General features: G+C 43.2%; 1 protein-coding gene across 1 annotated transcript; it reads right to left on the bottom strand.

Annotated features, from left to right (window-relative positions):
* Window positions 1-2,027: 2,027 nt before the first annotated feature.
* gabra4 (gamma-aminobutyric acid type A receptor subunit alpha4) lies at window positions 2,028-16,668 on the bottom strand. The gene is made up of 9 exons (XM_029662209.2): window positions 16,561-16,668; window positions 16,209-16,327; window positions 15,078-15,145; window positions 14,728-14,948; window positions 14,431-14,513; window positions 12,611-12,754; window positions 12,150-12,302; window positions 7,908-8,164; window positions 2,028-5,610 (listed from the first exon to the last, which is right to left on the bottom strand). The coding sequence occupies exons 1-9, from the start codon at window positions 16,644-16,646 to the stop codon at window positions 5,074-5,076; spliced, it is 1,668 nt and encodes a 555-aa protein (XP_029518069.2). The 5' UTR covers window positions 16,647-16,668; the 3' UTR covers window positions 2,028-5,073.
* Between the last annotated feature and the right edge of the window lie 514 nt (window positions 16,669-17,182).

Below are 17,182 nucleotides of genomic sequence, written 5' to 3'. Positions count from 1 at the left end.
AGCTGATTTTCAGTCTCTCGGTCCCAGCTTTGATGCACCTGTACTGACCTCGCCTTCTGGATGATAGCGGGGTGAACAGGCAGTGGCTCGGGTGGTTTTTGTCCTTGATGATCTTTATGGCCTTCCTGTGACATTGGGTGGTGTAGGTGTCCTGGAGGGCAGGTAGTTTGCCCCCGGTGATGCGTTGTGCAGACCTCACCACCCTCTGGAGAGCCTTACGGTTGTGGGCGGAGCAGTTGCCGTACCAGGCGGTGATACAGCCCGACAGGATGCTCTCGATTGTGCATCTGTAGAAGTTTGTGAGTGCTTTTGGTGACAAGCCGAATTTCTTCAGCCTCCTGAGGTTGAAGAGGCGCTGCTGCGCCTTCTTCACGATGCTGTCTGTGTGGGTGGACCAATTCAGTTTGTCTGTGATGTGTACGCCGAGGAACTTAAAACTTACTACCCTCTCCACTACTGTCCCATCAATGTGGATAGGGGAGTGTTCCCTCTGCTGTTTCCTGAAGTCCACAATCATCTCCTTAGTTTTGTTGACGTTGAGTGTGAGGTTATTTTCCTGACACAACACTCCGAGGGCCCTCACCTCCTCCCTGTAGGCCGTCTCGTCGTTGTTGGTAATCAAGCCTACCACTGTTGTGTCGTCCGCAAACTTGATGATTGAGTTGGAGGCGTGCGTGGCCACGCAGTCGTAGGTGAACAGGGAGTACAGGAGAGGGCTCAGAACGCACCCTTGTGGGGCCCCAGTGTTGACTTACTCTAGTAGTATTTTACTGGGTGACTTTTACTTGAGTCACTTTCTTTTAAAGGTATCCTTTACTTAAATATGAAAATTGGGTACTTTTTCCACCACTGGAGACCCCTGCCCTAGTCACTTCAGGGGTCACAAACTATCAAAATACATCTGAGTTTCTATTGTCTATTTCACCTGAAACTTTACATTTTTCTAAGAGAACAATACACAATTCTCCTTTTTTAGGTTAGACAGCAAGACATATTACCAAGAAAATTCTGACTGGATAAAATCTTGATAAGACTTCATAATGACCGCTCCCACATTATTTTAAGTTTGTGGTGTAACATCATTACATGTCAGCAGGGGGCATAACACTAAACATATTTAAAGCAGGACAGACTAGTGTACTGACCTAAATGATATGCCTTTTTATGTACCCTGGGGAGGAGCGAGGAGGATGTGTGTTGATATTGGCAAAGGTAGGAAACAAAGTAGGATTCCAATAATTTCAAGTAAATGAAATATAACCCTTGGTTATGAAACGTATAACAGTCTTACCATAACCCCCCAAAAATAAATGGACTACATGACCAGTCAAAACTGTTCTGGGTCAAGAAAATAAATGCCAAGACTGTACTCAGACACAATACTCCGCTAATTGAGAAATGTTCTCATTTCACTCCCGTTTGGGGTTGTTGTCGAGTTGCTTACACATCATTGACTGCTGTGACATGCTAACCAGTGAGATGTGTGAGTAAAATTGGGATAGCAGCAGCAGGTTATAACAAGCATGAGTCAGAGTCCCTCAGATAATTGCCTGGCACTTGTCAATGACAAGCCCTCAGCCAACCATCTATGAAGTAATTTTTCTTAATTATGCTTTAATTGCTTTGTGAAATTACCTCTCAAGTCGAGCACCAACAAACTGTTCATGTTATTTACAGGCAATATATTATTAAATTAAGGCCAGGGCTGTCAATGCAGTTACTAACATTTTAGCCATAAGGGTTAGGAAGTCCAAAAACAGAGAGAACTGAACTGGATGGTTGATGTTTTTTACCTGAGCAAGGGGTGGCGTTTGAGGACCATGACTGAAGTTGTACTAATATGGATGCCATTAAACAGTTATACCAAGAGATTCACAGATTTTCTTTTGCGCACCACAGTAAGCCTTTTTACCAAATAGGAAGAAGACATGTGGCTGGGAAAATGACAGCCTAATGACTGACCACATAACATATGAATTACTTTAACATTATAGAAAGAGAAGATCAAGAAACCAGACCCATCAATGTCACATTATGCACTCTGTTTATTTGGCTGAGAGTGATGTCACTTCCTCTCAGAAGGTCCAGAATGGGCACCTGCACTATGTCACAATTTTAACATATTCGTCTTGCATAGCCAATTGCAATGGTAAATATTCTCTTGACTACAAAACACACAACGTCAGTATTTTGTACAAAGACATTCGGTTATTGTTGTGAGTATGTACAGTCAGGAGGAGTTCACCATTTTGTGTAAGGGTTAACCTCTTGGAAAGAAGTAACAATGCCTTTTTTATTCCACCTACGTGTATGCCATCCCAATCCCTCTCGCAGTTTTACTCCTCGCCTGGGCTTGGTTCTGGAGGCAGTCCAAGGAGCATTTATGGATATTTGCTCACATAACTGCTTGTACAATGAAAAAAAAAATATCTCCAGTTATTCTCAGAGACAAAGACTTCCATTGCTAAGTCAATTACAAATCTGATTCTCTTCCAGTGGCAGTAGATCGGAATAGGCGGATCTAGGTCTGTGAAATCATCCCTAAAACAGGAAGCAAAGACAAAGCTCAGCATCGGAGTCCAGTATGACAGACATGTTCAAATTGGTGGAAGAAGCCTAATGTGATTTCCAAGCTGAAATGATGCTTGCCACATAACACAAACCACACAAGTCTTTTGTGTAAAACACAATTACGCTGAAAAGTAATCGCACATATTATTGACTTGAAAGTACATTGCTTTTATAACTAGCTTATGTTCCATCAATTGATCTACTGACCTTCAGGACCATGTCTGAGAACATCTTTAGGGGTCACATTTATTCAACCATTGGGCTTAAGCGGTGGACAGATTAGGCCTGGGTTTGCGGTGAGTTAACACATCATATCCGCAGGTCTTCTTCTTAGCAGTCTCATTTAGATATTCAAGACGTAGACCAAACACACTGAGGGCCTGTACGAATAAAAGTGATGTCGATGTGTTCCTTTATTGGGCCTGCATAATGACCTCCCTCCCCCTCTGCTGTACTCTGGCTGAACACCCAGGGGGATGCTTTTGTATCAGACGTAACCAGTCAACCACATCCTCTGCAAGAGCTCTCTGCATATATACACTAGACTCGCTACACTTGTTTCGCTGCTCCCACACAGCAACCAGGAGCTCTTTAGGTAAGACCCAACTTTCATTAGCCGGCCGCAGTCTAGCCTGAAATTATTTCAACAAGCAAGGCGAACTGCCCGTGACACCTGATCAATCACTAGGCAAGGTGTGTTATTGAGAGAAAATACTGGGGACAGCTGGGGAAAAGAACACACAAAATGCATCAAAACACACCATTCCACCGGTTGCGAACAAGTTCCTTAAAGAGTGTGTGTGTTGCACGTGGATGTGTGATTGTGTGTGTGTGTAGTTGGGAGTGCAGAATCAATTTCACACGAGTGCATCAATGAGACATGAGGCTGTGGCAGACATATTGAGCTGTCTATCAGCCTCTCTGTTTTGAGCCCCATCTGCAGGAACTTAATGCACTATTATGTCAACAGTGACTGAGGGGCCAACTATGTAAGACCTGTCTGGGTGATAATAGCCATTAGCAGGAAACCAGGCATTAGGAAAGTCACTAACCATGCCTCTGCAGATGACATCACCTCAGCTGATAACGAGAGCGGAGCTGTCCTCAGGGAGACAGCAGTATACTTTTACTATAAGAGAGGTTGCATAGATGCCATGGACATGGCACATTTAGGAATGAGAAATGTGGAACTTTGTACCTTATCAGTGGAAAGCTATCCAAAGTTTGTATAGGACCCTAAAGACCCTCAGCACTCAAGGCTAATGCACTAGGAAACGCCCAGAGAGAATTGCATAGTCACTATACACGTTCCTCCCGATCTCTCAAGTCCCTAACCGGCATAACTTGTGGTCTCTGATGGTCTCATAGTTGCATTCTACACCAATGTAACAAATTATGATATGTGGAATGACCCTTCCTCTGACCTCATGATGGACAATAACAGGTGCCGTACATGAAAGGCCCATGAAAACCCTCAATCAGGCCCCCACATATGCAAAGAAATTAACACCCCTGAACTCAGAGGAAATGTTCCCAAAACAAAGGGTTTCACCAGATTCCTACAATATATTCCTTTGTGAGTTATCAATATTCTTATTTCATGTTTAATGAATACATTAATACACTGTTCCAGAAACAGACTACGTAAAAGAAAAACACATCATTTAATAGTTGAACATTCAACCAAAGACTCCCTAGAATGTTGTTGGAGGGAATGTACTCAGAATATTGAACTAATAGGGCTTAGAGGAACCTTATCCCCTGGAAATGTTGTTTGTAGGGTACTGAGCAAAGTAGGCCAGCATGTATGGTAACCTCATTCTACGCTTATTAACAAAGCTTGGTCGAGGTTCGCTGTACAGGCTTGGTAGATTTGAGTGGACAAAATGGATCTACATCTGATACCAGAACAAATGACAACATAACTGGTGTTTATCAGTAAGGGAGAAAATGCACCCCAAATCTGCTTGTCAATGCATCTCTGTTCTTCTTGACACCTTGTGACTTGTAGTGTGTCCGGCTCACCCTCAGCGATATTGTGACTCCTAATCCTTTGTCATTGTAGCAACGCCTGCTAAGACTAGAGGGATCTATTAGCCGTTTTTGCTAAGATCAGTAATTACTGTATTTTGCGTCAGTGACCATACTTACTAACATTAAAACTAACCAATCAATCAAACAATTACTGTATTGAATATTGGATATGGCCACTCAGGGTATGGCCTAGTTGTGATTTGTTTGATTCAGGCATATTTGGAATGGTTATGTTACCATGCGCATTCTCAGAAGCCCTCTAGAAAATGAAACAAACAGATGTTCTGAGATTAGTATTCCTAGGTGTAATTATTTAAGGCTCTTGTCCAGCATGTTTGGTTTCCTTGTCATGTCATCTTTCGTTTCTCCAGATCTCTGATAGGATTCAGGAGAACTCATTGTTGTTATCCCGTCACTATACAGTGTGTAGAAAATCATTCCCAAGATCACCCCTAGAGGAGCTAGAAACTAGATTTGGCCTCGAAATTTGGCCTCCATAGTGTCTTTGGACAAGTAAACCACCCAGTAGACCATGTTGAAGGCTCCGAAGGACACCGGGAACAGGATGCGAGCGTACTTATCGATTTTACTGGTCCCGCCCATACCAGTGGTGGTCGGCTGGGAGCACGGCGACTGCTTGGGCTCATTTTTACCCATCAGTTGAATGTGCTCCAGTCTAGGTCCTAGGAGGTCCTGGAGGGAGGAGTCAGCAGTGGGCTGGCTCTGATTGGCTGGTACTGTCGGGGTGGTGGGTGGAGCTGGGGGCGTGTTCTTGACGGACAGGGTGGTGAAGGAGGTGTTCGGTTGGCTGGCAGGGCCGGGGCTGGAGTGGGGTAGGATGATGGTGTCCCCAGTCGACCCAGTGGATGAAGACGATTGGCCAGACTGGGGTTGTCTCCTGGTTACCCCTGTAGCTGCTGTGCTGTATGACTCAGCTTTCTGGATGTCTTGCTGGGACATATAGTTCATCCGTTTGCGAAGGTTCCCATTGGTATCAGGGTTATGCTGTGGAGGAGGAAAAATAAGCAAAAAACCCATATTGCAGTGAACTGTGCAACAACAAGAGCACACACCTTGAAGAGGAGACATTTGACTGAAATTAGACATTCACTTAATTCTTTGTGGTAAGGTAAAATATGACAAATGGGATTGTGCTGATAAATATGAACTATATAGACCTCTCCGTGCTAGAGGACTATCAGGATAAAACAGCCAGAAACCTCCCATTCTAAACTTGGCCTATGGGCCTGAATATGACTGGCTTACTTTAGTTTGTATGGTAGAATAACCCAGCTCAAAGACATTATTTGGGTAGGCTTTCGGTAATTTCACACAAACTTATGTCACAAGCACTGTTCCATGGGGTGGTGTGGCAGTACAGTAAAACATCAAAAGAGCTCATCTCCCGAGAGCAATCATAGTATTTCAACCCCAGTAGAGGGCGCTGCTGCACTCTAACCACAGCCTCAACAGTGATAATTCCCCCACTGACTCCCAATGGAATGTTTCTAAACAGCTAACCATATGGCCTCCTGTCTGAGAGATGTGAGGCGGAGAACTGTGGATTCTAGGCTAAGTTTGACAACACTATGGCTGGAAGGTAAGGCTTAGAAAAATCTGCGCCACATCAATATACGCCACAGGTCCTAATGCCGAGCAGATTTCCCCACTGGGGCTGGGGCCACGGCTCTCTAGGAAAAGAGGCATCTGAAACCTATATACACACACACACACGCGCGTGACCCGGCTGTGTTGCCGTGGCAACCTGCTAATCCATTGATGTGCCGTTGTCACTAAACTGCATTCAGGCGAGATTATTCCACACGAGGATTTGAGATCCACAGAGAAACTAAGTAGTCTTCGGGCCACACAGGGGGAATGTATGGCTGTTTTCTGGTGGGAATCAGCCATCAATCAACAGTTGGACTGTGACGCAAGAAATGTAACACCGCACAATGTAATGCCCTCAAATGTAGGATTGTGTTCTTACTACAGTAGGCCTGTGTTTCTGATAGATCACATGAATGGAGTAATGAATTCAATAGAAACATGTTTGGTCAAACCCCATTACACACGCTTTAGGCACGCATATGCTTTCAAGAGAACAGATTGTAAAATGCTGAACAACAACATGTTTGCGTCACATTGCAACTATAGGTCAATTATTATTACTACTATTTAACACGTTACCCATTCTATAACGCATGTCTTCAAAACACGTGTGTCTTAAAATGCTGGAGAGTCTTTTTTAATCACAAGAAAGCAAGCACATGTAGGACATTCAGAGCATATTTAGAATTTTTAGGGATAATATTGCTAAGCCTCTGCGCTGGATTACAAATGGCGTGCATTGATCTAAGCAGACAGCTGTACTGTAAACAGGCCAAACTTAATGTGTGTTCACCATTTACTATTCTTATTTGGCCTTCAGGAAGTGAATCGTCATCATGCTTCTAGCTCATGCTATCAAGGAGAGAGAGAGAGAGAGAAAGAGGGGTACAAAGAAAGAGCGGTACAAAGAAAGAGCGGTACAGAGAAAGAGGGGTACAAAGAAAGAGGGGTACAGAGAAAGAGGGGTACAGAGAAAGAGGGGTACAGAGAAAGAGGGGTACAGAGAAAGAGGGGTACAGAGAAAGAGCGGTACAGAGAAAGAGGGGTACAGAGAAAGAGGGGTACAGAGAAAGAGCGGTACAGAGAAAGAGGGGTACAGAGAAAGAGGGGTACAGAGAAAGAGGGGTACAGAGAAAGAGGGGTACAAAGAAAGAGCAGTACAGAGAAAGAGGGGTACAAAGAAAGAGCGGTACAGAGAAAGAGGGGTACAAAGAAAGAGCGGTCCAGAGAAAGAGGGGTACAAAGAAAGAGCAGTACAGAGAAAGAGGGGTACAAAGAAAGAGCGGTACAGAGAAAGAGGGGTACAGAGAAAGAGGGGTACAGAGAAAGAGGGGTACAGAGAAAGAGGGGTACAGAGAAAGAGGGGGGTAATAAAAGAAGCAAACTATCAATGATAAAGTAACTTTCAGTTATAGTATTGTCTGACATTTCCAATGCATTTCTTTGAATGGGTGATCACCATGTGATTCATGAATGCCAGTCATTGTAAATGCTTATTTAATTCTCATCTGTCACAAAAGAGTCTTTAAAGCAAATCGGAAAGTTTGAAAAACATGGCCTTTCAATATCGCTGATATTTTAGACTTGAATTGAATCTCCATTTGATGAGATTAGCAAACAAATTAGCAAGGGGAGTGCACACATCAGTCTCTGATGGGGTAAAGGGAATGAAAATAAGTCTTAAGTCTCACCTGCAGAACTTCCTCCATATCTTTCACTTTCACTGGGGTTGTTTGGGGGGCCGGTGGGCATTTTGCCGGCTTCCTTTTCAGTCTCTCCATCTCCGCGTTGGTAAAGTAGTTGACGGCAGCGAACTCGATGAGGGCGGAGAAGACAAAGGCAAAACACACGGCAATAAACCAGTCCATGGCTGTGGCGTAGGAGACCTTGGGGAGGGAGTGGCGCGCGCTGATGCTCAACGTGGTCATGGTCAAGACTGTGGTGATGCCTGAAAATGAGAAAAAGTTTAACCTTGGCTGTAGTCAAAATAATACAAGTTACATCAACACACTAAACTAATACAACTAAAACAGTAGGCCTAACCATCCTCTATATCAGAATGACTCAAACCTTTCCTCAGGGACCCCCAGCTGTTCAATGTATTGAACTAGCACACCTGATTCAACTGATCAACTAATCATCAATCACATAACTAATTGAATCAGGTGTGCTAGTTCAGGTCTACAACTTCTTAGAAAATCTATGAAAATGATTTAGAAAATTCAGCACACAAAGCAACGCATGACAGCCTTAATGCTAAATATGAAAAACAGGAAAATGAATGTTTGTGACACTAGAATGACCTGTAAACCTCCAGTCGATGACCTATTGACTTTTGCTTCCAATGCGTTCCCACTTAATGAGATTGCCCTAGCGACCCCGTAGCGTACCTACTTTCCCTCCTCTCTAATTCCCTTTTAAACAATAACCAATCCGACCTGCGCCAAGGATCATACCATTACAATAACTGGGGAGTTACAATAAACTTGTAGGTCACATGTCCTTGGGATTATTAGCAAATAGCTATACATGTGATTTAATGAAAATCACCTTTATGTTAGAGATATGACACAATATGTACCGCCAGACCACCTGCTCTGACGTGACTCGCAGCATAATTATGTGTCTAAACTCAGCCGACCACCGGACGATTCTGTAATGTATGATTCCGAGGACGAAATATCCAGAGGTAGATATTAGCTTTAATATTAGGATATTAGTTCATATTCGTGTCTTTCATTGGGTTAATTGGCGAGATCAGAGGCACAATCGTTCTTGATACAGATTAACGAGGTGTGACTGATTTTAATCAGATGAGCTATTACAATCCAATTTTTGAATAATGCCTGTTTCTATTGGAACACGTGCATTTTCATTCCTTATCTTGTGACACATTGTTAAGATTAGAACGCATTGCTTTGGAGTTGCTTTGATTAGCACAGAATGGCTCTCATTGCTTTAAAATTGCTTGGATTAGGACAGAATGGATCTCATTGATTTAAGGTTGCTTGGATTAGGACGGAATGGGTCTCATTGCTATAAAATTGCTTGGATTAGGACAGAATGGATCTCATTGCTTTAATGAAGGTTGCTTGGATTGGAACAGAATGGTTAACATGACCAGTGCATGTTCAAGAGGCGGAACCATTTTCATTAGCCTGGTCCCAGATCTCATTGTGCTGTTTGGCCAACCCCTATGGCCTTTGTCATGCCAGACATTGATTGGACAAACATATCTGAGACCAGGCTAGTTTTATATGACGTCAATGTCAAATTCCAACATCACCAGACAATAACACATTGAGCCTCCAGGGGGAGCTTTGCTAATCATCCCTCAAGTCAATGTCCTTTTTCCCTCCTCTACAACCATTATATGTGCCAGGCTTGGAGTCACAGAGTCAGAAAATGGAACGTTATATCGTGGGAAGAGGAGAGAAGGGAAGAAAATGCCAGTCAGCCTGTACGTTAGTACACACTCCCACACACATGCGAGAGACGAGAGAGTACTGTAACAGCCCCACAGCCCGGGGGATTGGCCATTGCAACAATATTTATGTTCCCACGACACCCTCCTGTCACATATTGGACAGTTTCATTAGCTTGCCACTGAGACGGGAGGGGACTGAGGGGATGCATTGGGGCGTTGTGTGAATCAATGTGGCTGTGGAATAACACACACTGGCCTCTACAGCTGCTGAGATATGAGTAGAACCCATTGAGTCAGCGATATGTGTCCCTGAAAGAAAGTCAGCGGGCTAAATGAATAGGCCCACAGATGAAACAGATGCAGTAACCAACATCATGTGGAGTAGCATGTAACAAAGTGCCAAAAGTGGGTGCTCATAAAGAAATGTATATTTCCATGAACACATGCAAGAGCAAAAAGCAATTACCTTCTCATTACATTAAACCTACTGTATTTTCAACTACCAACCCCACTGGATCAGCCAAAACAGTACTTTTCCCAAACAAAATATCCTCCAATTATTTTACAGTGGTGCCCATGAAAGTCACACATCCTCATAGACACCCATATAACAAACACCCCAGTAATCATCCATATAACCAACACCCCCTGCAATCACCCACATAACCAACACACCAGCAATAACCCATATAAACAACACCCCAGCAATCACTCACATAACCAACACCCCAGCAATCACTCACATAACCAACACCCCAGCAATCACCCACATAACCAACACACCAGCAATAACCCATATAAACAACACCCCAGCAATCACTCACATAACCAACACCCCAGCAATCACCCACATAACCAACACACCAGCAATCACCCATTTAACAAACACCCCAGCAAGCACCCACATAACCAACACACCAGCAAGCACCCATATAACTAACACACCATCAATCACCCATATAAACAACACCCCATCAATCACCCATATAAACAACACCCTAGCAACAACCCATATAAACAACACCCCAGCAATCACTCACATAACCAACACCCCAGCAATCACCCACATAACCAACACACCAGCAATCACCCATTTAACAAACACCCCAGCAAGCACCCACATACCAACACACCAGCAAGCACCCATATAACTAACACACCATCAATCACCCATATAACTAACACACCATCAATCACCCATATAAACAACACCCCAGTAATCACCCATATAAACAGCACCCCAGTAATCACCCATATAAACAACACCCCAGCAATCACCCATAAAACCAACACCCCAGCAATCATCCATAAAACCAACACCCCAGTAATCACCCATATAAACAGCACCCCAGTAATCACCCATATAAACAACACCCCAGCAATCACCCATAAAACCAACACCCCAGCAATCATCCATAAAACCAACACCCCAGTAATCATCCATAAAACCAACACCCCAGCAATCATCCATAAAACCAACAGCACAGTAATCACCCATATAACCAACATCCCAGCAATCACCCACATAACCAACATCCCAGCAATCAATATTGAAGAAATAGAAGAAGCTAGCAGGAGGACAACAGTACACCTCAGAAACCACTGACCTTACATTACTCAGCCACGTGCACTAGATTTCTTCTATACTAAAAGGACCCTATCCTACACAGCTAATCCTCTACAACCAGGCATGGAATTTAAGGATTTTGGGCACTGGCCAGCCAGGCTAGTAGACAGCAATTTTTACTAGCCCGTGTCCAAAATCTGTGCTATGGGATATTTCAAAAGAGAAAAATGGTACTAGCCGACAGGCTAGTTTGGCTCATTTTCTGTTAGTCCCGTCTAAAAAGTACTAGTCTCAAGCTAGCTAAAATTCTATCCATGTCTACAACTCACTAAAAAAAAATCCAGGAGAGGTTAATTAAGTGCTAAAGTTAATTTCAGTTCAGCAAACTAAATGGGCATGAAAAAGAATAAGACTGAAGACTATAATACAAGAAATGGATACTCAATTATGCAATACAGAAATGCAGATTTACACAGAGCACTTGTAAAAGTCTGATTACGCAACGAAGGGAAAGGTGGTGTGGAATTGATAGGAGACCAGGCAAACAGACAGAGGATATGTGATGAACATCTGGTAAAGTACACTAATTCCATGAAAGGTGCACAAGGTTCCCAGCTTAAAGGTGTACTCTTTCATTTCTGACACCACCCACAGTGGGGACTGAACACTTCTGTTTCTATACAAGTGGGCATATTGGCAAATGCAACTGCCAATTTGATGGATAACAAAAATAGAAGTATAACACACATTTAATTAAGCGTAGACCTTAATAGATGTGTGAGAGGCTAAAGACAGAACGTTGAATGCTCTGGCTACACAGCTACAAAAAATGGAGACAGAGACGGCACAGAAGAGGCACTTCCCTCTTCACATTTGCATCTTCTCTGCCTCTCAACAGACGTATTCTACAGAATGGCGGGATTTGTGAGTAATACTTACCGAAGACTGTTCGAGCCGGGACCGATTCCTTATTTATCCAGAAGGACACTTGGGAGAGGATTACTGTCATGATGCAGGGGATATATGTCTGAATCATGAAGTAGCCCATTTTCCGCTTCAAGTGGAAGTGCACTGTCATCACCACGTATTCACCTGGCGGATAGCCATAGATATCACAGTTGATTAGTTCATGACTGGCATGAGACAATGAGCAAGAGGACAGGAAATAATGGACTCCTGGTAGCATGGGGTTTTTATGGTGTCTTCTCTGTTCTCTGAGGTACATGGTGTCAAACAGTTATTTGGACAAATCCACTGTAGAGAAAACATTCCAAACGGAAGTAAGAACTGATGAAGAAATGTAAATGATTATTAACAAAGAATGGCATCACCATCATCAGAGTTGGGGATATCTACTATATCTAACCAATGGTAAGTAGCTTTTCACCAGCCCATCATACCTGTGATTGACTTGACCTCTTCACTACTGACAGTGTGGCCAATGAGATCGTACTGCACTAGGCTGGAGGATTCTGGGGGAACCTCCACTGAATACTGTGGTCCTTTGGTCCAGGTATAGATCATCTCTGTTTTAGGGTATGCATCTGAGGGTGGAGAAGGAAAAGATTTGGATTAAACTCTCAAGTGGGGGGGGGGGGGGGGTTGAGGCCAATTCTAAATTGTAGAGTGAGACAGAGAGAGAGGAGAGGATTAATTATAGGATAGAGAGAATGTCACGTTTAAGTTTATGAAAGAATGACTACTGTAAGCCGGTGACATCCTCTTCATAACTCTAAGCTCTGTGAACATGAGAAATGTTTCTATCTCCCCCATTTAGTCAGGTGATCACAATGCATTTGAAAGAGACATATTGACGTGATGGTGAAAAGTCCAGTCACACATGATTTCCCCACTTGATCTGCACTTCACTCACTGACTTAATACATGCAAATGTTGAAGATTACCTCAAATGGTACACTCTCTGGGTTTTCAGATATCTTTTCCTCATAATTTGATGGAAAATGAGTAGTACAATAGCAATAGCAATGAGTTGGCTTTTAAACAAACTACCCGGTCTCACAAGCTCTTTGGTACAATGTTTTTGCATATCCAACGTTGCAAAGATGTTGCAAAAACAGTGAAATGTGACATGAGAGTTCCTATAAGACAGGGCTGAAAGAAAAACGAGAACACAGGCTTGGGTTTATGTTAGGGTCTGTCTCCGGCTACGCATGCCCCCTTACGTTGTTCTCATTTGCCGTTTCCCACAGGGGACTCGAAGTCGGCAGGACACCAACTGCGCCGGGAAAATGGGCCAGCTGGGGCATGTTGTGGAGCGGAAAGCTGCGCGGCGCTCCGACACACACCAGCTCTGGAGAGAACCGGAATAGGTCTGAGCTAACCAGGGGCGAGGAGAGGGATTCTGACCTTTACACCATCGGGTCCAACATCTACTTCCCTGACTCTGGGCCAGGATGGGAGGATGGGAAGGTACTATCTTAAACCAAGAGTAATGTGACAGAATGATAACAGAGGAATCTATTTTGTCCTCTACCTCTACAATGTCACAATTGCTGATAACAGATTGGGGGAGGATTGTGAAGTGCATGGGAAAACCATCCTTCATTCCTCCTCCTTTCTTTAGTTTTCCCCTCAGCAGATGTTATCTTAAATCACTACTGTTTTCTGACAAGAAAGAAGGCTCATTGGAGAGATCCTTTCATCGGAGATAAGTCACTGTTTTGCTGACCTCTCATTATGAATAATAGTGCTGATTTTGGGTTTCTTTCTTCTGTTTTTGGTACAAAAAGAATGTAATGTATTATTAGCATTTTAGTCAGAAAAGTAATTACTTCTCACTCTGGGAATATGTCTGAAATCCTCAAATATGACAAAGCTGGAAGAATATGACAATTCATATGGTAATGGTATTACAATAGAATGGTATATTTTTCTAACCCAATTAGTCAACTTCATTTATGTGACGAACTGGGACAGATTTAGTGCATTGAAGTATAAATAGGTTTTTTAAAACATTGCATACTAAGTGAATTGAGACAAAGGACAAATGAGTTTACTATGAAAGCATGTAAGCACGTAAACAGTGTCAGGTTTAAGATCTACTAAGAAACAGTACAAGTGGATTTGCTTTGGGGTGTATGTCAATAAATACACAGTGTTCCGAAGTATGCATGTCATCAGAACAAGGACTAAGAACCACTTCATCAAGTCACTCCTGATACAGTATTAGAATAGACGTACAGTGTCATATCATACTTACAGCTTCCAAACTTGAGAGGGCATGCATGTCCATCCATGGGGAAGTCAACCAGCTTCATGGGACACTCTGCACTGATAGTCAACCTATTGGGGACACATAAACCCAAACATATTAGAACCAATGGGAGTTGGAGAGAGTTGGGACCCGTCTAAACAGAACTCAAACATGCATCATATCTATACAGTGAGTCCCTACTTTTATGATGGATACTGTAGGTAGGCTGAATAGCACTTAGCATTGTAACACTGGCATGCTGGGTAAGCATCAGGGTGTAAAGCATTTTGGCAAATGTATTACCTCATGGTGTAAAGAATGGTGCCGTTCTTCATGATGCGGAATAGCCTGTTGGGGGCAGTCATGTTGTGGGCCACAGACTTCTTGCCATTCCTGAAGAAGGTGTCTGGAGTCCACACATTGGAGACCATCATGTTGTTGAGGCGGAGGATCTCGATAGGCCCCTCATACCTCAGCCTCCTGTCCATCCATGTCTGTCTGAAGAACACGTCCATGGTGTACTCCTGAGGAAGCGAAAGACAGAAATTGGCAAATGTCAGAAATAAACAGTTATGTTTGGGACGATAAGTGCATGGTCAGTCAAACTTATTTTCGGGTACTCATCTGTTTCAAATTCTTGATTTGGTACATACCATTTCAACATCAGAGACAGGCCCGAAACTTGTCACATAAATGTCTGTTTTCACCTCTGTCACTGGACCTATTGAGAGAACAATTTAATCAGCTTCACAATCCCTAGAATATCCTAGGCATATCTCATTACAGCCCCAATAGACCTTAGACTAGTAGTTCTGGTTTGCTAGTCCACCCTTTAAGCATCAACCCTCATTTGACCTGTATTCACCTGTAGGCCTGGAATAATATGTAAAACATGAAACCCCAGAAACAGCCTAACATGGGCCAAACGTTGGGTTGGTAGTGCTGTGTGGATGTGTGCCAAAACGACTAACCCAAATAGCCGGCAATGCCCTGTATGCAATAGTCTATAGCTTATGACTACCTAACAACCTGCACCAGTTTCTAAGCATGCATATAATGGAATGCAAAATAGCTAAATAGGTTTAAAACATAAACCTCTGGGACAAGCCGATCAGTATCTAACCTATGCTATGCACACTTGAAGGGTGAGTTCTGAAGTTTTACGCGCCCTGAGTTGGAAGATTTTTTAGGGTTGAGTTGAAGAGCGTAGCTTAAGGTATTTTCAAGCACAACGACATGCATGTCAGATGTCATTGCCGTAGGCCTAATGAACGATAAAGAAGTTACTTCTCGTTAAATGCATAGTCTTTAAACGTGTGTCGGATACTTTGAGCTCGTGGAGGATTTGACAGACACGAAAAGTACATCTGCACTCTTTCTACTTAAATTGTGCATTAAGCGGCTTTTTCCACAGCGATTACATAACTAAACTCGCTTAAACATTTGAAGGTAGCATACCGTTTTCAGTCGCACATAAGAGTCAAAGCAGTGAATATAAGAACGTGTTAATTCAATTCATGATGACCAGCTTTTGAAACATGGAATGTCGTTGTACTTCTGTGGGAGGTAGTGCTCGTAACTCAGTAGAGCAACATGTTTCACTTGAAACAGTATTGAACAGCTCTGGTTGAAAAATGCAATGCAATTTTGATCGCAACCTCATACCCTATCTAAACTATTCAATAGCATTGGCACAATAGTGATAATAATTTTCGACCATCTCTGAGCCACATAGAAACTCATTCAACAGCCGAAAACTGTCACTGCTTCAGATAGGTACCTACCACCAAATCCAGGTCGCAGTCTGTTGTCATACCCGTCCAGTAGTCGGTCTAAAATGCGTGTGAAATTCTCGGGATATATTCTCTCATCCCTTTTTATCGTTCCAGATATTCTCTTTACACTGAAAAACGACACAAATAATCAAAATAGTTTGTTATCGTGAAAGACAGCAGCTTCCCCGATACACAGACTATGGATGACAAAATTGGGAGTCACAACCATATGACACAGTTAGAGCACTTTTGGATTTCAGCACCTAGAGTCTTCAGGACCATGGACAGCGGCACCAGAGCAGCTCGCGCCAATCTAACAGGAGAATATCACCCCCCCAGATCAAGTATTTTAGAAACTCACCAAGCAGTCAGGCAGAAAAGGTAGACGAGAGTCGAAATATAACTGGGGTACATCGCAGTCACCATCTCCTTCTTGGCAGAAACCATCGTTGCATGCCATACTTTAAGCCTCTTCACATCTCCCTTAGGCAAATGTCTTGTCCCAAGGAAAGATTAAAGCCAGAGAGACAGAGAGAGCGGAACGGCACAAAAGCAACTCCAGCAGCATCTCCCGTTATCTCTCTCTTGCCAGGGAAAAAAACCTGTGCCTGCGGAGCATCTGAACGCGCGCACCTTTCAGGCTGTCGCTCGATGACTTAACCAAACACCTTCTTCTCTCAGTTGTTGGCATCCATCCACCAGTCCAGTATGTATGCTCTCCCCCAGTCTCACACCATCGTTTGACTTGAGAGATGAATAGAATAGACGTGCACGGTGCACTGTTCTGCGCTGAAATTTTGTATGGCAAAATTGTGTTGTGCGTCTGCCGCGCAATAAATCCAGTGGTGAGACCAACAGCTTTCAAATCAGGATGTGACTGCTTGTATGTAGTTACACCCTCGCCCCAAAGCTATGGTGACAAAATTGCTGTTAAACTTTTTCATTTAGAGTGGACCATATGCTAAGCCATATACGCTGAGAAA

The sequence above is a fragment of the Oncorhynchus nerka genome, linkage group LG6 (genome assembly GCF_034236695.1).
Source record: "Oncorhynchus nerka isolate Pitt River linkage group LG6, Oner_Uvic_2.0, whole genome shotgun sequence".
Lineage (NCBI taxonomy): Eukaryota > Metazoa > Chordata > Actinopteri > Salmoniformes > Salmonidae > Oncorhynchus > Oncorhynchus nerka.
Note: the sequence above shows the minus strand (reverse complement) of the source record. Positions and strands in the feature narration are given on the sequence as shown.

Excerpts from the sequence above, each read along its gene's own strand:
- gabra4 (XM_029662209.2), bottom strand. The coding sequence starts at position 16,646 with ATGGTTTCTGCCAAGAAGGAGATGGTGACTGCGATGTACCCCAGTTAT. Across the intron at positions 14,949-15,077 it reads CTGTCTCTGATGTTGAAATG|GAGTACACCATGGACGTGTT; the intron begins GTATGTACCAAA and ends TCGCTTCCTCAG. Across the intron at positions 5,611-7,907 it reads ATATGGAGGAAGTTCTGCAG|CATAACCCTGATACCAATGG; the intron begins GTGAGACTTAAG and ends CCTCCTCCACAG.